Raw genomic sequence first — 24,617 nt, 5'->3', positions numbered from 1 at the left:
TAAGTTTTCTTTCTTTCTTTCCTTCTTTCTCTTTTTTTTTGGGGGGGGGCGTTTTATTGTTTTAATCATTTAGTGTACAATCTTTACAACAAAAGACTTTACATCCAAAATAAAATCATATATGGCAATACCTTGAGTCTCATGCTTTCATTTACTATACCAATCTCTTCTCAGATTCCATTATTTTAATATTCCTTAATATTTGTCTCCTTGTTTTAATTCCTTATTCTCAATCTCTTAAATTCTATATATCTTTAACAATTTTTCAATTGGTGCCCTCATCTCCCTCCCCCAAGACCCATTGCTTCCCTCCACCCATGCGCGATCTTCTTTACATACTGTTATGTAAAAATATATCTATAATATAATATAATTAATATAATATAATAAAGTTTTCTTTCTTACTTACTCAATTTGGTGAGAATTGTGGTATCCAGTAAAAGGGATTCAGGGGAGATGCCTTAGTTTGAACAGCCAGGCAAGGGCAAGTAGCCACAGCACTCCGCAGGTCCAATCCAATGGGGGAGTTACTCCTTGGCATGTCAAAGACGCCCTCATTTCCAGTTCACCACGAAATTCAAGTTCTTCCGGCAGGCAGGCCAGAAGGGGTGGAGTCTGCCCAATGATCTGTAGCACAGCAATGCAGATCTATGAGCAACCAAAAAACCCTGTATTTTAATAGTTATAAGGTTTTTCTGTCCTTATATTGTCTATATGCTCTATATGTCTGTTAGGGTTTTTGGCGGTATGAGAATGTACTGAAATCTTGTAAAGAATACACAACAACAACCCTGTGATTTTGTGCAGGCTTTCCCTGATTCATAAGATCAAACCCTGTTTTATCTGTATGAATTCTTGTTCCCACAGAATCATAGAATCATAGAGTTGGAAAGGGCCATGAGGGTCCAACCACTGCAATGCAGGAATCTTATGCCCAATGTGGGGTGGAACCAACGACCCTGAGATTATAAGTCTCATGCTCTACCAACTGAGCATAGAGTTGAACTCTGAAAGTCTAATGATTAACTGAGAATGTATCTAAGCTAGCTCTGTCATGAGGTGTTTAGCTTAGATCACATGAAAAAGGATACAATTACAGATCTGTTTTTATATGCTGTTTTTTATTATTGGTTATAAATTCCCCCCAGTGATATAAGGTTTCTTTACATTGTACACCACTTAATAATCTCAATAAAGTTACAACGACCTCCACCCTACAAGTGTTTGGTTGTAAGGAAAATTTTGTGCCATGGTAAATATTTTAAATTGCTATTTCAACCCTTTCTTACTTTGATGCATGTGAGGAGAGTAGATCAAAGGTTTCAACAGGATAGGATACAATCATACTCTGTATAAAGCCACATATGAATTTATCTGATTTTTTAGAAGTTTAACATTTCCTCCTTATTATCTGCTCCTTTTTGTTTAGATCAGGCCTAAAAATAATAATGTAGCATTTAGGGGAAAAGATGCAGCTCAGTAAACCTAAGCCAGATGACAGGTTGGAGAAGACCTCCACGGCCACCATGTATTTCCCCTTGGTGCTCAGGTAGGTTGGAACAAAGGAAAGCCACACACTGCAGAAGACTAACATGCTGAAAGTGATGAACTTGGCTTCATTGAAACTGTCTGGCAACTTCCTAGCAAAGAAAGCCACCGTGAAGCTGACAGTGGCTAGAAAGCCCATATAACCCACAGTAGAACATGGTGACACAGTAGAACATGGTGACTGACCCTTCATTACATTCAACAATGATTTCTCCATGCACTGAGTGACTGTCCAAATCTGGGAATGGGGGAGAAAAAACCAACCAAACAGCACAAACGACGACTTGAATGAGGGAGCAACACAGTACGACGGAATGTGCCAATCTTTTCCCCACCCATTTCCGGAAGATGTTTCCTGGCTTGGAGGCCATGAAAGCCACAACCACTGTAATAGTCTTAGCCAAGACGGAAGAGACTGCTATCGAAAAGACGATGTCAAAAGCTGTTTGTCTGAGGAGGCAGGTGATTTTACTGGGTTGTCCAATGAACAGCAAAGCGCAGAGGAAGCAAAGGAGGAGGGAGGCAAGGAGAAGGTAGGTGAGGCTCCAATTGTTGGCTTTGACGATGGGAGTGTCCTGCTGCTTAAGAAAGACTGCCAGCAGCAGAGCTGTGTTGCATTTTGGATTAGTTGTAGTTTCTGGGTCACCTTCAAAGGTATCAGCACATAGAGCACATTGCAGTAGTCCAAGCGAGAGATAACTAGAGCATGCGCCACTCTGGCTAGACAGTCCGCGGGCAGGTAGGGTCTCAGCCTGTGTACCAGATGGAGCTGATAGACAGCTGCCCTGGACACAGAATTAACCTGCACCTCCATGGACAGCTGTGAGTCCAAAATGACTCCCAGGCTGTGCACCTGGTCCTTCAGGGGCAGTTACCCCATTCAGGACCAGGGAGTCCTCCATACCTGCCCGCCCCCTGTCCCCCACAAACAGTACTTCTGTCTTGTCAGGATTCAACCTCAATCTGTTAGCCGCCATCCACCCACCAACCGCCTCCAGACACTCACACAGGACCTTCACCACCTTCACTGGTTCTGATTTGAAAGAGAAGTAGAGCTGGGTATCATCCGCATTTTGATGAACACCCAGCCCAAAGCCCCTGATGATCTCTCCCAGCGGCTGCATGTAGATGTTGAAAAGCATGGGGGGGAGGACGGAACCCTGAGGCACCCCACAAGTGAGAGCCCAGGGGTCTGAACACTCATTCCCCACCACCACTTTCTGAACACGACCCAGGAGGAAAGAGCGGAACCACTGTATGACAGTGCCCCCAGCTCCCAACCCCTCTAGACGGTCCAGAAGGATGTTATGGTTGATGGTATCAAAAGCCACTGGGAGATCCAGCAGAACTAGGAAACAGCTCTCTCCTCTGTCCCTAGCCTGCCAGAGATCATCAACCAGTGCGACCAAGGTAGTTTCAGTCCCATGATGAGGCCTGAATCTTGACTGGAAGGGATCCAAATGGTCCACTTCTTCCAGGCGTGCCTGGAGTTGTTCAGCAACCACTAGCTCAACCACCTTGCCCATGAATGGAATATTTGAGACTGGGCAATAGTTGGCCATATTGCCCGCATCTAAAGATGTTTTTTTTTTAAGAAGCAGTTTGATAACCGCCTCTTTCAGCGGGTCTGGGACGGCTCCCTCACAGGGAAAATCATTCACCAACCCGCAAAGCCCATCGCCCAGCCCTTCCTGACTAGCTCCTGAAGCCAACTTGACTCTTAATGACCCCAAATGTTTTATCTGCAGAAGGAAATGTCTTGGAAAAACCTCTCCCAATAGTTCTTTTCACTTACAAATTCTTCAAATCCTGCCCAAAGGACATATTTTGTGAATGAATAGGGTAGGTCTGTTAATTGGATTCAAGAACTAAGGTATTTACTATTTCAACAGCATGGCCCAGACTTGCCAAGGTGAAGGCAACCAGCAAACCTTATCAGATTATCTTGACAGACGGGAGACAATCTACACTCTCAAATTTCTGTTGTAGACCACCTCTTTATTTGATGCTTTTGGGCGGTCTTTGTCTAAGGGACTGGGCAATTTCTAATGTATTTAAAAGTTGCAACACACCTTTGTTCTGGGTCCATGCCTTTTTGCGGGGGGTGGGGGTACTCTGTTACAAGACAAATAAAGATCTTCCTTGCTTTCCTTCTCCTGGTTCCTGCCTCCACTCACTTTTTGTTGACAAATAACCCCCTTTTCCCCCTGCAACAATACAATGGTACCTCAGTTTATGAACACAATTGGTTCCAGAAGTCTGTTCATAAACTGAAGCATTCATAAACTGAAATGAACTTTCCCATTGAAAGTAAAGGAAAGTGGATTAATCTGTTCCAGACGGTCTGCGGAGTACTTAAACTGAAGCGTTCATAAAATGAAGCGAACTTTCCCATTGAAAGTAATGAAAAGTGAATTAATCTGTTCCAGATGGGTCCACGGCATTCGTAAACCGAAAATTCGCAAACCGAGGTGTTTGTAAACCGAGGTTCCACTGTATATAAGTGCTGAACTTACACTCGTATTGTGGGTGTCTCATAAAGAACTGGTTTATGTGGGAACAGGAGGCTAGACTAGATGGACTCCCAGTCAGATCCAGCAAGGCTTGTTGGGTAATATAACTGGGTAACAGGTAGTTTATCATCCAGCTGGATAGTTCAGTTGGTTAGAGTGTGGTGCTGATAAAGTCAGGGTCACAGGTTCTATCCCTGCATGGGACAGTTGGATATTCCTGCATATTCCCTCCCAACCCACAATTCTCTGATTCTAAGAATACTACAATCCTACCAAAACATTTCTGCTCTGATGAAACAGCACAGAATATAGGCAACCGGATAAGGAACTTGGCCTGTAAATCACAAAACTACACCTGCAACTTTCGCTCCCCTTTCGTGTTTCCATCATATGGGAAACTTTGTAAAAATGTTTCATTTTGGCAGACATAGTGATCACACATATGAAATAACATGAGTTTTGGGAGGTGTATGCCCCCTTTTAGATGAAAACTGAAGGGAGACTGCTTTATGTTGGACAACTGCTTTTTTTAAAAAAAAAAGGTTTTAACACAGCTCTACATATAAATATATTGCACAATGATTTTTATTCGAAAGACTCTTTTTTGAATACCTCATTTTTCTTATAGAGAAGAAAATTATGCCGAGTTAAACATGTTTTCTTTTTCATGTCTCAGAGAACCTGGAAGTCTGAGTAGTGATTATTTACCCTCTAATTACCAGGTTAACTGTGATTGCATTTTCTCTAATTCCCTGGAGACGTGTAGTGGGAACTAGCAAAATTACAAACCAACAGTGAAATATGTTGTTGTTTAGTCGTTTAGTCGTGTCCGACTCTTCGTGACCCCATGGACCATAGCACGCCAGGCACTCCTGTCTTGCACTGCCTCCCGCAGTTTGGTCAAACTCATGTTCGTAGCTTCGAGAACACTGTCCAACCATCTTGTCCTCTGTCGTCCCCTTCTCCTAGTGCCCTCAATCTTTCCCAACATCAGGGTCTTTTCCAAGGATTCTTCTCTTCTCATGAGGTGGCCAAAGTATTGGAGCCTCAGCTTCACGATCTGTCCTTCCAGGGAGCACTCAGGGCTGATTTCCTTAAGAATGGATAGGTTTGATCTTCTTGCAGTCCATGGGACTCTCAAGAGTCTCCTCCAGCACCATAATTCAAAAGCATCAATTCTTCGGCGATCAGCCTTCTTTATGGTCCAGCTCTCACTTCCATACATCACTACTGGGAAAACCATAGCTTTAACTATACGGACCTTTGTCGGCAAAGTGATGTCTCTGCTTTTTAAGATGCTGTCTAGGTTTGTCATTGCTTTTCTCCCAAGAAGCAGGCGTCTTTTAATTTCGTGACTGCTGTCACCATCTGCAGTGATCAAGGAGCCCAAGAAAGTAAAATCTCTCACTGCCTCCATTTCTTCCCCTTCTATTTGCCAGGAGGTGATGGGACCAGTGGCCATGATCTTGGTTTTTTTGATGTTGAGCTTCAGACCATATTTTGCGCTCTCCTCTTTCACCCTCATTAAAAGGTTCTTTAATTCCTCCTCGCTTTCTGCCATCAAGGTTGTGTCATCTGCATATCTGAGGTTGTTGATATTTCTTCCGGCAATCTTAATTCCGGCTTGGGATTCATCTAGTCCAGCCTTTCGCATGATGAAATCTGCATATAAGTTAAATAAGCAGGGAGACAATATACAACCTTGTCGTACTCCTTTCCCAATTTTGAACCAATCAGTTGTTCCATATCCAGTTCTAACTGTAGCTTCTTGTCCCACATAGAGATTTCTCAGGAGACAGATGAGGTGATCAGGCACTCCCATTTCTTTAAGAACTTGCCATAGTTTGCTGTGGTCGACACAGTCAAAGGCTTTTGCATAGTCAATGAAGCAGAAGTAGACGTTTTTCTGGAACTCTCTAGCTTTCTCCATAATCCAGCGCATGTTTGCTATTTGGTCTCTGGTTCCTCTGCCCTTTCGAAATCCAGCTTGCACTTCTGGGAGTTCTCGATCCACATACTGCCTAAGCCTGCCTTGTAGAATTTTAAGCATAACCTTGCTAGCGTGTGAAATGAGCGCAATTGTGCGGTAGTTGGAGCATTCTTTGGCACTGCCCTTCTTTGGAATTGGGATGTAGACTGATCTTCTCCAATCCTCTGGCCATTGCTGAGTTTTCCAAACTTGCTGGCATATTGGGTGTAGCACCTTAACAGCATCATCTTTTAAAATTTTAAATAGTTCAGCTGGAATATCATCACTTCCACTGGCCTTGTTATTAGCAGTGCTTTCTAAGGCCCATTTGACTTCACTCTCCAAGATGTCTGGCTCAAGGTCAGCAACCACACTACCTGGGGTGTACGAGACCTCCATATCTTTCTGGTATAATTCCCCTGTGTATTCTTGCCACCTCTTCTTGATGTCTTCTGCTTCTGTTAGGTCCTTACCACTTTTGTCCTTGATTATGGTAATCTTTGTACGAAATGTTCCTTTCATATCTCCAATTTTCTTGAACAGATCTCTGGTTTTCCCCATTCTATTGTTTTCCTCTATTTCTTTGCATTGCTCATTTAAGAAGACCCTCTTGTCTCTCCTTGCTGTTTTTTGGAAATCTGCATTCAGTTTCCTGTATCTTTCCCTATCTCCCTTGCATTTTGCTTGCCTCCTCTCCTCCGCTATTTGTAAGGCCTCGTTGGACAGCCATTTTGCTTTCTTGCATTTCCTTTTCCTTGGGATGGTTTTCGTTGCTGCCTCCTGTATAATGTTACGAGCCTCCATCCATAGTTCTTCAGGCACTCTGTCCACCAAATCTAAATCCTTAAACCTGTTCCTCACTTCCACTGTGTATTCATAAGGGATTTGATTCAGATTGTATCTTACTGGCCCAGTGGTTTTTCCTACTTTCTTCAGTTTAAGCTGGAATTTTGCTATAAGAAGCTGATGATCTGAGTTACAGTCAGCTCCAGGTCTTGTTTTTGCTGACTGTATAGAGCTTCTCCATCTTTGGCTGCAGAGAATATAATCAATCTGATTTCGATGCTGCCCATTTGGTGATATCCATGTGTAGAGTCGTCTCTTGTGTTGTTGGAAGAGAGTGTTTGTGATGACCAGCTTGTTCTCTTGACAGAACTCTATTAGCCTTTGCCCTGCTTCATTTTGAACTCCAAGGCCAAACTTGCCAGTTGTTCCTTTTATCTCTTGATTCCCTACTTTAGCATTCCAATCCCCTGTAATGAGAAGAACATCCTTCTTTGGTGTCATTTCTAGAAGTTGTTGTAGGTCTTCATAGAATTGGTCAATTTCACTTTCTTCAGCACCGGTAGTTGGTGCATAAACTTGGATTACTGTGATGTTAAAAGGTCTGCCTTGGATTCGTATCGAGATCATTCTGTCATTTTTGAGATTGCATCCCATTACAGCTTTTGCCACTCTTTTGTTGACTATGAGGGCCACTCCATTTCTGCTACAGGATTCTTGCCCACAGTAGTAGATATGATAGTCACCCGAACTGAATTCGCCCATTCCCTTCCATTTTAGTTCACTGATGCCCAGGATGTCGATATTTATTCTTATCATCTCATTTTTTACCACATCCAGCTTACCTCCACTCATGGTTCTTACATTCCAGGTTCCTATGCAATATTTTTCTTTACAGCACCGGACTTTCCTTTCGCTTTCGCTTCATGGATCAATGCCCCTTCATGGATCAATGCCTTGTCGTGGCGAAGGGGCTTGAATAACTCAGAGAAGCTATGAGCTATGCCATGCAGGGCCACCCAAGATGGACAGGTCATAGTGGAGAGTTTTGACTAAATGTGATCCACCTGGAGAAGGAACTGGCAAGCCACTCCAGTATCCCTGGCAAGAAAACTCCATGGACAAACAGTGAAATATAGGTTTGTATTATTTCCTGTGAAACTTAGAACTAAGGCTAGAAACAGACACAACTTCATCAATCTCTTTGCTGCAACTTCACACTGCATAATAAGTTTATTATCTCCTCTGTAATTATCAAATTAACTATGATTAATTCTCCTCTCCTTGTTTTCAAAGTTCCTGGGGATTGTCCATGGTCATGAGGAAAACTATGTGTTGGCACTGAATAAACCATCCATATCCCTTTGCAACATTCAGAAAAGAGAAAGAGACAGGCAGAGCCCCGTCATTCTGAAATGCAAATTGTCACATATGCTGAATAAGTTGCCATTTGAATCTAATTCCAGGATTCACAGCTCCTTGAATAGCAATGTTGGAATAGGTGGAATTCTTTCTAGAAATCGGATCTTAATATAAAATGATGGTGTTAGTTGTGTTAGTATTTGTGCTGTTGCCTCAAGCAGTGTGCAAGCTTCCAAATGCTAAATGTAGTATCAATGACCCTCTTCCTATTCTCCACAAGTATTATCAGCCTGGAGATCTCAATATTGCTGGCATCTCTTCACAAAACTTTGTGTTTTCAAGTCCAATGACATTTCAAAAACCTCCCTCTACTGAGCTCTTTGGTGATATCATGTAAGGAGTTATAAAATATAACTGTTCCAATATATTACTACCAGACTTTTAGAAGACATCTGAAGGCAGCCCTGTTTAGGGAAGCTTTTAATGTTAAACAGACCGTTTTATTTTAATATTTTGTTGGAAGCCGCCCAGAGTGGCTGGGAAAAAAATAATAAATTATTTTTATTTTTATTATTACTATTAAATTGTAGGGGAATGACATTTTAAACTGTATTGTCTATTAGATATTCTGGATTGGATAAGAGTTTACAGGCAATCATTACCAACCCTATGGTTTTAAATTCATCCTGGTACTTTCAGTATATCTTCTGTTGTTAAATATATGGTATCTGATAATTTCAAGAATTGGAATAGACCTGATTTAAGAAATACAAAGCCTCCCTAATTGCTATTCAAACTTGGCCTTCTTTAGATGCATATTGGGAAGAGTAAAGGGGATAAAATGCCAGTGGCTGCCTTACCACAGTCAACAGCTCTTTCCTGTATATGAGCTGTAATACATAGCTTGATGAAATGCCACAGTTAAGTATGTAATGTATAGAACTGTGCCAAATATAATCTGAAGCAGATGAACCATTTTGTGGCATGTAACTCTCCTTACAGCGTACTGACCCAGCTCTACCAGCACATTGTGGCCTTGGCATTTGCTGTAAGCGAAATCAATTTAAACCCTCGACTCTTACCCAACATCACTTTGGGCTTCCAGATCTATAATAGCCAGTTCAGCGCAAGTGGAACCTATCAAGCGTCAATGGAACTTCTCTCGACTCAGGAAAATTTTATCCCAAACTACAAGTGTGACACCCGGAGCAATCCGGTAGCAGTCATTGGGGGACCTAATTCCAATGTCTGCCTCCATATGGCAACCATCCTGAGCAACTACAAGATGCCACAGGTAAGCAGGATCTATGAGCAAACCACAGGTTGCTTCTCTTGCTTTTTAGATGTGGTTTGGAGGTTATAATGGATGTGGCTGAAATCACACTGGAAGCCTTGCAGGAAAACTTGACTATAGGGAGAATGTCTACATTATCTCAGATCCATTTGGCAAAAACAGAGATTTCTGTTTCAGAGTACACACACACACACACACACACACACACACACACACACACACACACCATCCCAGCCTTCAGGTGCATTGTGAAAGGGCCTTTTTTGCGCAACCCAGGGGGGCATGCTGGAGGCTACACAGAGGATGAGAGAGACACAAAGTCCTGTTGCATGAGCAGCAAACCCCTTTGGCATTGATCTATGGTACCATCAGAGTTTAAGATGTTAGATTGGCAGATCTGGACCCTGATGCTGGGAAAGATTGAGGGCACTAGGAGAAGGGGACAACAGAGGATGAGATGGTTGGACAGTGTTCTCGAAGCTACGAACATGAGTTTGACCAAACTGCGGGAGGCAGTGGAAGACAGGAGTGCCTGGCGTGCTATGGTCCATGGGTTCACGAAGAGTCGGACACGACTAAACAACTAAACAACAACAGATTGGCAGAAGGTTCAAAAGAAAAGGTTGATGCTTCTTAGGTGATACTTTGTGAGAAGCACTATGCTTTGGTAGTAGCTGTTTTGCCGGAGATGCACACATTAACCTACAAGAACATGATAATATGATGAGAACTTTACTGTTTTATGTTAATATTTCTTTAGCTTGCATACGGTTCCGCACCAGTACTGGATACTGAAAAACAAGGTGCTTTCATCCAACAGATGTTCCCAAATGGGGCTCACCAATATATGGGGATTCTCCAGTTACTTCTTCATTTCAGGTGGACATGGATTGGGGTAGTTTATCTGGATGATGACAACGGAGAGAGGTTTGTGCAGAATGTGCTTCCCAGCTTCTCCCAAAGAGGCATCTGCTTTGCCTTCATAGAACGTTTACCAAAACAAGGATCTTCCAGTGCTTCTGGTGTAATTGCGGACAAGGGGATCAACATGACTGTGGGAATCATGGCGAGCACTGCCAGTGTGGTGGTTGTGCATGGTGAAATTCAGACCATGCTGGTCTTGAGGACATTGATTGAGTTTTGGGAATTCAGTAGTGGCCAAAAGAATGCAAAACTCCTGGTTATGACAGCTCAAATGGATTTCACATCATTTCCGTTGCAAAGACAGTGGGACATAGACTTCATCCATGGTGTTCTATCTTTAGCAGTTCACTCTAAAGGGGTGTTAGGATTCCGTAAATTTATTCAGAACAGGAACCCCATTTCAGAAAAAGAAGACAAATTTCTGAGAGTATTCTGGGAGCATACATTTACCTGTCTTCTCCCTGACACCAAGGTAGACATGGCAAATGAGGAATTCTGCACAGGGAAGGAGAAGCTAGACACTCTTCCAGCATCCATTTTTGAAATGAGTGCAACTGCTCACAGTTACAACATCTACCTGGCTGTTTATGCTATGGTCCATGCCCTGCAATCCATGGATTTGTCCAAGTCCAAAAAGAAAGCAATTGCCGGAGGACAGAGAAAGAAGTTTCTCACTGAACTTCCATGGCAGGTAAAACACAAAGAGAAGAGTGGTCACTCTCTGTACCAAGTCTGGGTTTGGGGCAGCGACAGACATGGTTTCTCACTGACCCATTTTTCAACTTCTTTTCTGGTGTTTCTTGCTCACAGTAAACACATTAAACACTGGTTATTTTGAAAATACCTAAGCATATCAACTTGATGACCTGCCTCTCAGAGCCACCCTTCATTCTTTCAGGACCAAGACGTGCAGTGGCCTCTAATTTGACTGCACAATATCTACCTATTACTGGATATTTGGCCATCCAAGTTTCTTGGAGCATGATAAAGTCAAATGCTTGATGAAATAGATATCCAGACTCCTGGGCAGTGGGCAGGTAGGTGAACCAGCCTGCCATGTTCCAGGAGACAATTCTGAGGGTCATAAGCACCCAATGAATAAGCTGGTCTTTGCACCTTCATACTGTTTGGTCAATGTCACTGTGGCCGAAGTTTGTTTTTCATGTTGGTTAACTCCACAATATGCAGAAAAGGCACATATTTTTAATAGTATAAGAAAGCAACTCCTCACACACCGAAGCATGTTCAGTTGCCTCCAGAAGATAAAGAACATGGTGGGGCAATGGGGTTTGCCCTGCTTGAGCTCATAGTACTGTGGAGGAGAACATCACTGGCTTCTTGCTTGGAACAATGAACTGCCACATCCTGCACTAATCATTTAAAGAGCCCATTGATCCTAGTTTGAAGTGTGTTGTATTCTTGCCTTGCTTCTCTCTTAAGATCTCTCTCTCTCTCTCTTCCCTTTAGGTTCAATTTTTTCTACGAAATGTTTCATTTAACAACAGTGCTGGGGGAAAGGTTTCATTTGATCAAAAGGGGGCCTTACAAGCTGGATTTGATATTATAAATTGGGTCACATTCCCAAATCAATCTTTTCTTAGAGTCAGAGTTGGAAACATAGACCCAGATGCTCCTCAAGCATTCACTATTGATGAGGATGCCATTGTTTGGCCCAATATCTATAACCAGGTAAGGGTCCACAAAACTTTTCAGATGGTTCCCATTATTTTCCCAAAGTTTTTAAAATGGTTTATTCTTCAGAATTGGAACCAACTTTGCCTCTTTCTCATGTCAGCTTGATGAGGCTCATTTATCTTAAACACAACCAAGGTGGAAGTGCAATCAGTCCTACTGCATAGAAAGCAACTCCTAAGACTCAAGCAAATTTATTATGCCATGCCAACCTTAATCTCATTCTCAGCTGTAGATTAAACTATATGATACAAACAATCTAAATCTATTGTTTGAATCTTAAAATATTCTGTGCTTTCCTTTATTGACAGTCGCGTCCCATTTCTCTGTGCAATGACAATTGTCATCCAGGTTATAGAAAGGGCAAGAAGGAGGGGAAGCCATCTTGCTGCTATGATTGCCTTCCATGTCCAGAAGGAAAGATCTCCAACCAGAAGGGTAATCATGATAATGTATAAAGTTCTCAGAAGTTTAGCATGTAGTCCACTGGATGCATATCAGGCTGAAACTCATTTATCTAACGATGCTAAAAAATGTTTGTAGTTCAGTTTTCCATATATTTTCATACTGATTTTTGGATTAGAACTCTATAACAAAGCTCAGAAAAAAGTGAACTCCAAAGGTTAGCAGTGTTTTCAGTTCTTGTATTATTTCATGAAGAATGAATAGGCAATTTTTATTGGAGATGCTAATATTGAACAGTTTGAAGTAACTGGATACATGAAAATGGAGTCCTTTTGGAATAAAAATATTGTCAAGGCCCATATGTTTAATTAAAAAGTTTACTAGCAGAACGTTCTTCAAAAACAAAACAAAAACATCAATGATACATCAAAAATATCCTCACAATACCTTGTGCTGTCGAGCTTAGAAATAACTTTAATTTATATTCAAAGCTGACAAACAGCTCTCTCGCATACACTCACACACAGGCTTCACTGCCTGCCATCCAGCTGCTTTAGCCTGGAGCTACTTACTTGGAGAGCTTCATTTACATCCTCACTCCACAAAGTTTGAAAACAAAGAAACCCAAAGGCAACTCCTTTCAAAACGGAGATTTTCAACCAAAAACCCTTATCACCTGATTTAATGTTATTCACTCACATGTTAACTGCTAGAGAACAACAACCAGTTAATTATCAACTCGGTTAAATCTCAGAGAGAGCTCTTCTTGCTGTTCTTTAGTTTCAAAGGATGGGGTTGGCACTGTTGTCTAAACTACTGAGCCTCTTGGGCTTGCCGATCAGAAGGTTGGTGTTCGAATCCACACAGAGCTCCTGTTGCTCTGTCCCAGCTCTTGCCTACCTTAGCAGTTTGAAAGCACGCCAGTGCAAGTAGATAAATAGGTAGGAAGGTAAACGGTGTTTCCATGTGCTCTGGTTTCCATTATGGTATCCTGTTGTGCCAGAAGCGGTTAATCCTGCTGGCCACATGACCTGGAAAGCTGTCTGTGGACAAACGCTGTCTCCCTCAGCCTGAAAGTGATATGAGCATAGCTGCCAAGTTATCCCTTTTTTAAAGGGATTTTCCCTTATGCTGAATAGGCTTCCTCGTGAGAAAAGGGAAAACTTGGCAGCTATGGATATGAGCGCCACAACCCCATAGTTGTCTTTGACTGGACTTATCTGTCCAGGTCCTTTACCTTTTACCTTTTTCCTTTAGCTTCAATGGAATCCTTGAGTCAAGCCCTTCCACCAATACAAACAGGCAGTCCCATTTCAGTGTGGATTAATATCATTGTGGGCGGCTTCCAACAGAAAAATGAAATAAAATAATCTATTAAACATTAAAAGCCTCCCTAAACAGGGCAGTATATTATACCACTTGAATAAAACCAAACAGATATTTTGATATATACATTCAGGCAAGATGGCAGCAGAGGCATTGCACCCTTGGACAAAAAGCAGCATTGGCATTTTCCTGTGCCACTGAGCTCTGAGCATTTAGGTGCAAGATTTTCTTTCATCTTTTGACCTTTTTTGCCTTCATTTGGGTTTTTCCGATATCAGAGCATGTATAACAAAATGAAAGGTGTTTTGAAAACTACATTTTCTTTTTTCAGACATGGTTGCCTGCTTTCAATGTCCAGATGGACAGTATCCAAACAATGGCCAGGATTCATGCCTTCCAAAATATATAACTTTCTTGTCTTATGAAGAAACATTGGGCCTCGGTTTGGCTCTTCTTGCTCTTTCCTTGTCTTTCATCACAGCTTTGGTGCTGGGAATCTTCATTATGCACAGGGACACTCCCATAGTCAAAGCCAACAACCGGAGCCTCACCTACACTCTCCTCATCTCCCTCTTGATCTCCTTCCTTTGTGCTTTGCTATTCATTGGCCAACCTGAGAAGGAAACCTGCTTCCTCCAACAACTTGCTTTTGGCTTCATATTTACTGTGGCTGTATCAAGTGTGCTGGCTAAAACCATCATTGTTGTCATAGCTTTCCGGGCCACCAAGCCAGGGTCGAAAATGAGAAAATGGGTGGGGAAACACCTGGCCACCTCAATTGTTCTTTCCTGCTGCCTGATTCAAGCCATTATTTGTACTGTGTGGTTGTCAACTTCTCCTCCATCCCCATATTTGGACATGCACACAATGCCTGATGCAATTGTACTGCAATGTAGTGAAGGTTCACCTCTCATGTTCTACTCTGTGCTGGGCTTTTTGGGCTTCCTAGCCATTGTCAGCTTCAGTGTGGCTTTCCTAGCCCGGAAGTTGCCTGACAGTTTCAATGAAGCCAAGTTCATCACCTTCAGCATGCTGGTGTTTTGCAGTGTGTGGCTCTCCTTTGTTCCAACCTACTTGAGTACTAAGGGGAAATACATGGTGGCTGTAGAGATCTTCTCGATCTTGTCCTCCAGTGCAGGCTTACTGGTTTGTATCTTTTTCCCAAAAAGCTATATAATTATGGTTAGGCCTGAGTTGAACAGCAGAGAGCAGCTAATACAGAGGAGAAAATAATCATTGTAATGTGGTACTCAACCCAACTAACGTTATTCATCATTTAATCGCATTGTAAGCCATGGAAATTTAGCCATCACTAAATACCTACCTTGTCATCCATGAAACTCACAATGCAATCCCAACCAAATATACTTATCCTCAGCTAAGTTACACTACTATTGCAGCCCCAATCATGAGAAGAAAATGAAAGAGAGAGACAACAAAAAAGCAAAAAAAGAAGGAGAGGAAACAAGAAGAGGAAGAGAAGGAAGCAGAAAGAAGACGGGAAAGAAAGAAGAGAAACAATTAAGAAAAAGAAAAAGGACTTAATGATTTTCCATCTGCTGGTTACATAAAAAGTGTGTGTGTGTGAGGAATTAAGACATTCAGTCCAGATAACACCATCTTATCTACTTTCTGTTAAATAATATTTCTTTTAAGTCAAAGTGTCTCAAAGTCATTCATTTCTTTCTCCCATGAAAAGTCCAAGAGGGGATCCCAAATTATTATTATTATTGGTAAAGGTTAACCGTGTTTTTTCCTACGTATCAAATTTACTTCATTAATTCCCTCTGCCATTTCTCCATACTGAATAATAGCAAATTCTCCAATCTGTGTCCACAATTCTCTCCACTTGTGATCACATATTGGCATAATATTCCATAATTCTTGTCCCGTGTCTTTAAGAACGTGTGACTCTGCACGCCTTGATGTCTGTTTACACCTTTATTTAATAAAGCATTGGATCTGGCCATTCTCATGGTTGTTGTTTTTGCTCAAACCCTCCTTTGGGCCTGCAGTTCAAGACAACGTGTTTGGCATGCCCTGTGTTCATCCACATTTGAGTGGAGAAAAACATTTGAGTAGAAAAAAATTACCACCCAGTCAGCCTGACATCAATACCAGGAAAGATTCTAGAGCAGATCATTAAGCAAATGGTCTGTGAGCACCTAGAAGGAAGCTGGTAAAATGCGGGCTAGACAATGCTACCATTCAGTGGATTTGTAACTGGCTGGCTGACCTAACCCAAAGTGTGCTCATCAATGGCTCCTCCTCATCCTGGAGAGTAGTGACTAGTGGGGTGCCACAGGGTTCTGTCTTGGGCCCAGTCTTATTAAACATCTTTATCAATGTTTCAGTTACAGGTAGGTAGCCGTGTTGGTCTGACATAGTCGAAACAAAATAAAAAATTCCTTCTAGCAGCACCTTAGCATGCACACGAAAGCTCATACCTATGACAAACTTAGTTGGTCTCTAAGGTGCTACTGGAAGGATTTTTTTAATTTTTGTTTTGACTACGTCAGACCAACACGGCTACCTACCTGCAAGACAACGTGTTTAGCATGCCTTGTGTTCATCCACATTTGAGTGGAGAAAAGGGATTGGTGAAAAAAGTTAATGTCTTGATTGACCTAGGGCAAGAAGGCTCCCCAGATTTTTGGCTGGAACTATCCACACACCCCAGCTAAATTAGAAAACTGCCTCTCTACAAGACCTGGTGTTTTGACATCTCAGGATTGTGTCTGTCATAACGTAATCTTTACAACCACCAGAATAAGTCTAGTGTCATGAAAGAAAAGCAGGATTGTTCTCCCCCACAAAAAGGCTTTTGAATGTATTAAAAACATCTGTCTTAAGGGAAATAGTGATGGTGATGTGAATGTTACTATATAATGAATATAATGTTTTTTTTAATAAAAAAATCAACAGCAGGAATTAGTCACTAAAATAACTTAATGGTTGGCCTATGTATCTATGGAATAAGTCTCCTTTTCTTGGGCCCTGAATACCAGAGAAAATGCAATGGTTCCTATTATCTGATGGCCCCATGGGCTGAGATTAGGAAATGAATACTTTTTAAGGTACCATTACCATTTGATGCCAGATTATTCTGTGAACCGCCCTGATATTCTGTGAACTGCTCTGAGACCCCCGGGTATAGGGTGGTATGTTAGTCTTTGCTTGTTTCTCAATGCTTCTCTTTTTTAGTGGCCTTTAGTGGCTTTGGAGCTTATTGTTGCCACACCGGGGAGGGCTGTGAAGCCCACTGACCTCTGCTGATATGTCAGGGGGGAAATGTTCTTCTGCACCTCCACAGTAAATGCTAAACATGTGATTAACTCCCCAGTAATTCTCAAATCAACTGTGATTACAACCGCTTCTGCAAATATCATGGGGAATTCTATTGGCCACTAGCAAAATAGTAAATTCTGACTCAAGCTAGATATTAACACCTGCTGTGCCATCGGTCTGAGTGCTAATAAACTGCACTCTTGAAAGTCCCAGCTTTCGAGCTCAGCTGACTGAGTGATTATTCGGCTCAGATGAGGAAACTAATAGGCACTCAAATGATAATGTGGGAACTGATAAAATGGTTTCTTACTGGATGGTTATCACCCAAGATGATTCTATTTGGAATACTGGCATTAGTGTGGCTGCCTCAAGCTGGTTGCAGACTTCCTGTTCTTAAATCTTGCAGGGATGAGCATGCTCCTACTCTTCACAACTATTATCAGTCAGGTGATCTCATCCTTGGGTGCATTATTTCGCAGATCTACAGATCTTCTTACCAGATAACATTCACAAAACATCCTTCTCAGGACGTAGTTGATGAGCTCATGTACGGAGCTTGGTTTTGATGATGATGATGATAGTAGTAGTAGTAGTAGGAAGTAGTAGTACGTCCTTTGTAGGTTTCTGACTCAGAATTACCAGAACATCCTGGCCTTTGTATTTGCTGTTAGGGGGATAAATTGCAACACTCATCTCTTACCCAATTTCACCCTGGGTTTCAACATCTATGAGAACTATTTCCAACCAATATCTACACTTCAAGCCTCTCTGGAAGTTCTCTGCACACGGGGAAGATTTATCCATAACTACAAATGTGAACCCCAGAACAGTTTGGCAGCGGTCATTGGGGGACCTGACTCTAATGTCTGTCTCCACATGGCAGTCATTCTGAACAACTATAAGATTCCACGTGTAAGTTGGCTACCCAAGGACCTGGGAGTTTATAAATCTGGGGTGGGTGCAGGAAGAGGAGTATCATAGGGTTTCAGGCTGCATGCTGCTTAAGGAACAAATATAGACCAAGGGAAAATAATCCTTAAGTTGACTTCATGTGCAGTTCCAAACTGCCAGTGTTCATGTCTCCGCTCCTCCACATGCAGCTGCTGGGTGACCTTCGGCTAGTCACACTTCTCTGAGGTCTCTCAGCCTCATTCATGTCACAGAGTTCTTGTTGTGGGGGAGGAAGGGAAATGAGATTGTGAGTGGTTTGAGACCTCTTAGGGTAGTGAAAGGTGGGATATCAAGTCCAAACTCCTCCTCCTCCTCCTCCTCCTCTTCTTCCTAATATTCCTTTTATGACCTCTATTAGTCCAACTCCCTGTTCACTGCAATAACCCACAGCATTCCTGGCATGTGGACACCCACCTCTCCTTAAATACCTCAGATGATTGAGAAATGCAGAAGCAGTGCTAGAGAGTCAGGCAGGAATGTAGGTCAAACATAATTGTGGAATCTTTACTGCCAATCCATGGGGGGGGGGAGTCCTCTGCATCAACTTTCTTTCTTTCTTTCTTTCTTTTTTAAAAAAGATGGCCCCTTAGTGACATAGTCATATGTTAGTCCTTCTGCTTAATAAGTACCGTAGCCATCAAATATTAAATCTGTTTATGACATCAATGGATGATTGGAAATAAGCATTACATTTTGGCAAATGTATCACTATATTTAGTGTGGAAAATCAGGTAATGGAGACCAGGGGAAGACACCCCCCTCTCTTTTATCTGTACAGCAACATTAAAGCCACAACCACTGTAATAGTCTTAGCCAAGACGGAAGAGACAGCAATAGAAAAGACGATGTCAAAAGCTGTTTGTCTGAGGAGGCAGGTGATGTTATTGGGTTGTCCAATGAACAGCAAAGCGCAGAGGAAGCAAAGGAGGAGGGAGGCAAGGAGAAGGTAGGTGAGGCTCCGATTGTTGGCTTTGACGATGGGAGTGTCCCGCTGCTTAAGGAAGACTGTCAGCACCAGAGCTGCGATCAGGGTAAAGAGAAGAGCCAGAGAAGTCAAAGTAAGGCCCAAAGTATCTTCAAAAGAAAGAAAACTTTGAATCTTGGGGATGCAGTGATCTCTACGGTTATTAGGGAAGTGATTTTCGGGACATCTGGTACAGTAGTCCAGGTCTGTAAGAGAAATATATTATGCATACTGTAAAGATGCCCATAATTGTTCTCTCTTATTAAGAGCCACTTTTCTAAAAATCCACCCAAATCCAGTGTTTAAATCTTCTGGATTCAGCATTGTCCACCAGTGACCTTTATCCAGCATTGAAGTGAGAGAATAAATGTATTGAGTGAATGGACATCAAAATGGCAAATGAAATTCAGCATTAGCAGGTGTAAATTGCAGCAAAAATCCTAATTTCACATATTCAGAAATTCAGTCTGATCTGGTGGTTATTGACTAGTAGTAAGATCTTTAAATTGTGGAGGATAGCTTGACCTATAGTGTGACCACTCTTGGAATACTAATGTGGTGCTGGAAAAGTTTCTGAAAGGGGCAAGTAAAATGATCAAAGGGTTGGAACAACTCCTTTTTGAGGAATGTTACAATTGCAGCTTTTAACTTCCAAGAAACAAAGTCATGGGAAGGTGGACACTACAGTGTTTGGATTATGCATGGTGTGAAGATTTGGAAGCCCACTGTGTTCACCTGTTAGGTTTCTTTGCAGGTGATTATATTATTATTGTTGAGTTTTTGGGTTTGTGTGTGTGATTTTTTAATCAATTTTTGAAGGAGGAAATAAAAAAAATAAATTATTTAATTGAGTACAAAACAAAAAGCAGGGTCAAGGATTGGTAAAGATAAATACTCTACAGCTATACAACCCATTGGAAGAATTGTCCAGAGAAATGAATAAAATTTATCTTGTTGACAATTTCTAATTAATAATCAATGTTCTTGCATGCTCCAGGCAATCGTTTACTCCCTCCCAAACTAGATGTTATTACACTAACCACAAATGAGAATTTTCTGCAAGTGGCAGCAGCTAAATCTGAAGAAATCAGAAATGGTGCTTGTTTACACATATAAGTTCTACTACTATTCATACTTTTCATGACAAACTGTAAGCAACAGCAATGACTAGTACACAGTCTTTTTGTGAATAGTGAAATTTATTCCAAATAGAAAACAAAGGCAGACTGCCGCTTCATGCTCAAGGCCACTAGTTAATCAGATGATGTCTCCTCTAGCTCTCTAGCGTGATTCCGTCTCCTTTTAACCCTACGCTCAAACACCTCCCTCTGCTTCCGTCTGTATTGCAATTTCCTCTTATCCTGTAACCCTCCCCTCCTGCGTTCTTTTAACCTTAAAGACCCAGGAACAGGCTCGGACAAACTCTCTTCTGAGGTTTGATGAGTTTCTGGCATTTGCTCACCCCTCCCAGCCAGTTCCTCAGCCCTTATCAAAACAAGCCTCCCTTCCAGTTCCGGGCTATCAGCCAAGTCCGACAGCTGAGCCTCATCACTTATCGGCTCTAACCTATCATCATCATCCCCCCCCTCTAGGGCCCTCTTCTCCTTCCTCCTGCCTTCACACTTCCTTACTTGGGGTGTTATGAGATACCTCCCACCATTCTCCCCCTTCACTTCCCCAATAACTGCAACTCGGTTGCGGCTCTTCTATTTCTTCCTCCTCTTCAGACCCACCATTCATTTCAGCTTCCCAATCTGCCTGTTCTGCCTGCTCCTCTACCCAACCCGGGGGTTTGGGTTTATTAGGGCACCTACGGTGAAACTCTCTCTGCAGCCTGGATGCATGTATATCGCTCGCATTCACCCACGAGTTCTCCTCTGGTCCGTACCCTTTCCAAGCCACCAAATACTGTACCCCCCTGCCCCTTCTACGAGAGTCTAATAGCTCAACCACTTCATATTCCGGTTCACCCTCCACCCAGATGGGCAGGGGGGGGGTGGCTCCTTCCTCTTCTGATACTGGTGTCTTGGCGTTACTGGAGATAGGAGTGATCGATGGAACACCGGATACATCTTCATTGAAGCCGGTAAACGTAACTTATACGAAACAGGATTAATTTGTTCCAACACTTCAAATGGCCCTACCCGTTGCGGCAGTAACTTCCTACAACGTCCCTTGCTCGGCCAATATTTAGTGGATAGCCAAACTTGGTCCCCTACCCGTATCTCCTTGCCCACTTGTCGGTGTTTATCAGCTTCGGCCTTATACTGAGCCTTCGCCTTTTCTAGCTGTTCTCTCAGAATATTGTGCAGCGATTCCATTTCTTCTGCGAACTGTTCAGCTGCAGGCACTGCCAGACTGTCCCCCTGACCCGGAAACATCCGTGGATGTCGCCCATGGCAGGCAAAAAATGGCGTCTGTTGTGTAGAAGTGTGTACGGCATTATTATAAGCGAACTCAGCCAACGCTAGTTTCCCAACCCAGTCATCCTGTTGATAATTCACGTAACAACGTAGGTACTGTTGCAACATCGCATCCGTCCGTTCGGCCTCCCCGTTTGTCTGAGGGTGCCGAGCCGAAGAGAGGCACACCTCCACTTTCAGCAGTTGCATCAGTCGCCTCCAAAACTGGGAGGTAAATTGCGTTCCCCTATCTGACACAATATTCTGTGGCAATCCATGTAATTTGAACACATGTTCTATGAAGAGTTGAGCGGTCTCCTGTGCTGACGGTAATTTCTTGCAAGGAACAAAATGCGCCATCTTGGAGAACAGATCTACTACCACCCAAACCACTGTCTGCTTCTGCGACTCGGGCAAATCAGTGATAAAGTCCATAGCAATGCCTTCCCACGGCACTTGTGGCATGGGCAGTGGTTGAAGTAGCCCGGCTGGTGTTTCGCGAGGTCTTTTGGCCCGTTGGCACACTTCACATGCTCGGACATACTCCTTGACCTCCTTCTGCATCCGTGGCCACCAAAAATCCCTTGATACCAGACTTTCAGAAAAGACTTGCAGAAAAGTCTTCCACTGCCCAAAATGTCCTGCTGTTGGACTGTCATGGCATTGTCTCAGCACCCTTGCACGAAGCTTCTGGCACATAGAGAGCCTCTCCCTTATACAGCAGCCCTCCTCTCTCAGTAAACTCCTTCACCTGGACTTCCCCCTTTCGTATTGCCTTCCTCTTCTCTCTAGCGAACCCATCCTCCTGCGTTTGTTGCAGAAAGTCCGACCGTTCTAGTGCCGTCATTGTTGCTAGCTGCAGTTGTTCTGACCCGGTTTTCCCTTTTCTCGCGAGGAAGCCTATTCAGCATAAGGGAAAATCCCTTTTAAAAAGGGATAACTTGGCAGCTATGTACTTCATACCACACTGTTCTACCATACAGTTATGTATGCAACTATTTTTCAGTTAAAGGGTTATGGTAAGGGACAGCATCTCACTTATGGTACCAAGTGTGAGGTGCAACATTTGAACACTTCACCAAAAGTTGCAAAATCTTCCATCACCCTCCCCTCAAACTCCACTCTTCCTGAAAATAGATAATCTTTTTTTAATAAAAACAAAACAAAACATACCCTAAATATTTCTAGGGAGGATTGAAATTGATGAGCGGGACCAAGGGTTTAGACACATGTTCTAAATGGATTGCAGAGGCATTACCTTCCAGGGTTCCACTTTCCAAGGATGCAGCTTGCCTCCATTTTCCATTTGTCTGTAATTTAATCTGTGTGAATGCATGATCTGCAAGGCATGTGCCACAGCATAGATAGCATTATAGATACTGTAGCTGTGACCGGTCATACTTAATTGAAAAAATTGCCCAGGAAGGCTCTCCAGCTTCTCCTCACCACTACATGCTCCATCAATATCTGTGAAGCCATCAGAACTTGGAACAAAGCAGTCAAATGCTTGTTCCCAGAAATCTGTGATAAAACCATCTCCTTTGGCTTGAGTAGGTTTTAAAGTCTGAATATATTTTTGGAATCCTTGAACCTCATTTGAAGGAATTGTGAAGGAAATAGCACCATGGAACATTTGGATATCCCAGGTTTTTTGTAATATAAAGAGTGCAAAATCAATCTGGGCTGTTGTAATCCATACTTTCCCAAAAGATGTGGTCTCGTTGTACTGAGACTCAGCTGCTAGAGACTTCTTTATCCCCAAGATAATGGCTGCCAACCATCTAATATTCGCAGTTTCTCCATATAGAACAATCACATTGGCTTTGCTGTTCTTGAAAACTGGCACGCTCTTCATAATGTATTTGTTCATTTCACTCATTTCCAATATTCTCATATAAATTGGAACTTTATTTGTGAAGGCTGAACAGATTCCATTCTTGGCAAGGATTGCTTCCATGACCTGTAAGAAATGTTCTCCACCAGCATCATCAAAAGTCATCAGCCCAACCCATTTCCATCTAAAATGCACTAGTAGCTCAACAATTCCTTGGTACTGGAGAGCTTCATTGGGGACCATGCGGTAAAAGGAAGGGAAAGCTGCTTGATGATTCATTGCTGGTTGAAAGGAGCCGTATGAAAACTAACACAAAGAAAGAAACAGATTTTAACGGTATTAGCATCCTGAAGAATGAGCCAGGTTGCATTTCCCCTTGCCTCTTTTCCAAAGCAAACTATTGGTCCAAAGAAGCAAGACAATATGCATCCAGCTCCAAAACCTGGATGATATAATTTAATTTGATCTGTTCCTTGAAGCCAAGAAATCGAGGCACAGACAGAAGTGTGGGTGAGCCCTGAGACTCCTTCTACGAAAAGAAGAACATTTTATTATCCCCTATGAATGCAACACATAGATCCTACCTGTGGAATCTTGTAAAGTCCTAAAATATCTGCCATCTGTGAGGATGTATCAGATCTAAGTCCACCAATGATGCCCATTAGATGTGTCTGGGTGTCACATTTGTAGTTGGGGGAAAAACTGATGGAATTTGAAAATAAGATCCAGTGTGGTGCGATAGGTCATCCTTGCATCATAGTAGCTATCATAGATGTGGGACCCAAGAGTGACATTGGGCAAGATGTTGGAATTCTCGTTGATCTCATGTACAGCAAATGCCAAGGCCAGGATGTGCTGGTAGAATTTTGGCACCATCCTGCAAACAGATTTACAAGCTCTTCTTATGAGAAAAATCAACAGTTCATTAAAATATGGTTCCACTCTGGTTTTAAGATAATTTAGCTGTCCAGTGAAAAGCAAAAGCTACAATTGCCAGAAGATGGTGGTGGTAAATACTTTTAGTTGGACAGAAAATGAAATTCACATTGGCTTACTTTTACTGGATTGCTTTCTTTATTATTTACCACTGCAGATGGTGACAGCAGTCACGAAATTAAAAGACGCCTGCTTCTTGGGAGAAAAGCAATGACAAACCTAGACAGCCTCTTAAAAAGCAGAGACATCACCTTGCCGGCAAAGGTCCATATAGTTAAAGCTATGGTTTTCCCAGTAGTGATGTATGGAAGTGAGAGCTGGACCATAAAGAAGGCTGATCGCTGAAGAATTGATGCTTTTGAATTATGGTGCTGGAGGAGACTCTTGAGAGTCCCATGGACTACAAGAAGATCAAACCTATCCATT

At 42.4% G+C, this 24,617-nt stretch overlaps 1 protein-coding gene and 1 pseudogene across 1 annotated transcript; one reads left to right on the top strand and one right to left on the bottom strand.

The window, feature by feature from the left end:
• Nucleotides 1-1,390: 1,390 nt before the first annotated feature.
• LOC132591305 (extracellular calcium-sensing receptor-like) lies at nucleotides 1,391-23,917 on the bottom strand (annotated as a pseudogene).
• Nucleotides 10,257-15,049, top strand: LOC118078591 (vomeronasal type-2 receptor 26-like). The gene is made up of 4 exons (XM_060269804.1): nucleotides 10,257-11,084; nucleotides 11,861-12,082; nucleotides 12,397-12,523; nucleotides 14,148-15,049. The coding sequence occupies exons 1-4, from the start codon at nucleotides 10,290-10,292 to the stop codon at nucleotides 15,047-15,049; spliced, it is 2,046 nt and encodes a 681-aa protein (XP_060125787.1). The 5' UTR covers nucleotides 10,257-10,289.
• Nucleotides 23,918-24,617: the final 700 nt, after the last annotated feature.

This window comes from Zootoca vivipara, chromosome 17 (genome assembly GCF_963506605.1).
Source record: "Zootoca vivipara chromosome 17, rZooViv1.1, whole genome shotgun sequence".
Classification (NCBI taxonomy): Eukaryota; Metazoa; Chordata; class Lepidosauria; order Squamata; family Lacertidae; genus Zootoca; species Zootoca vivipara.
Note: the sequence above shows the minus strand (reverse complement) of the source record. Positions and strands in the feature narration are given on the sequence as shown.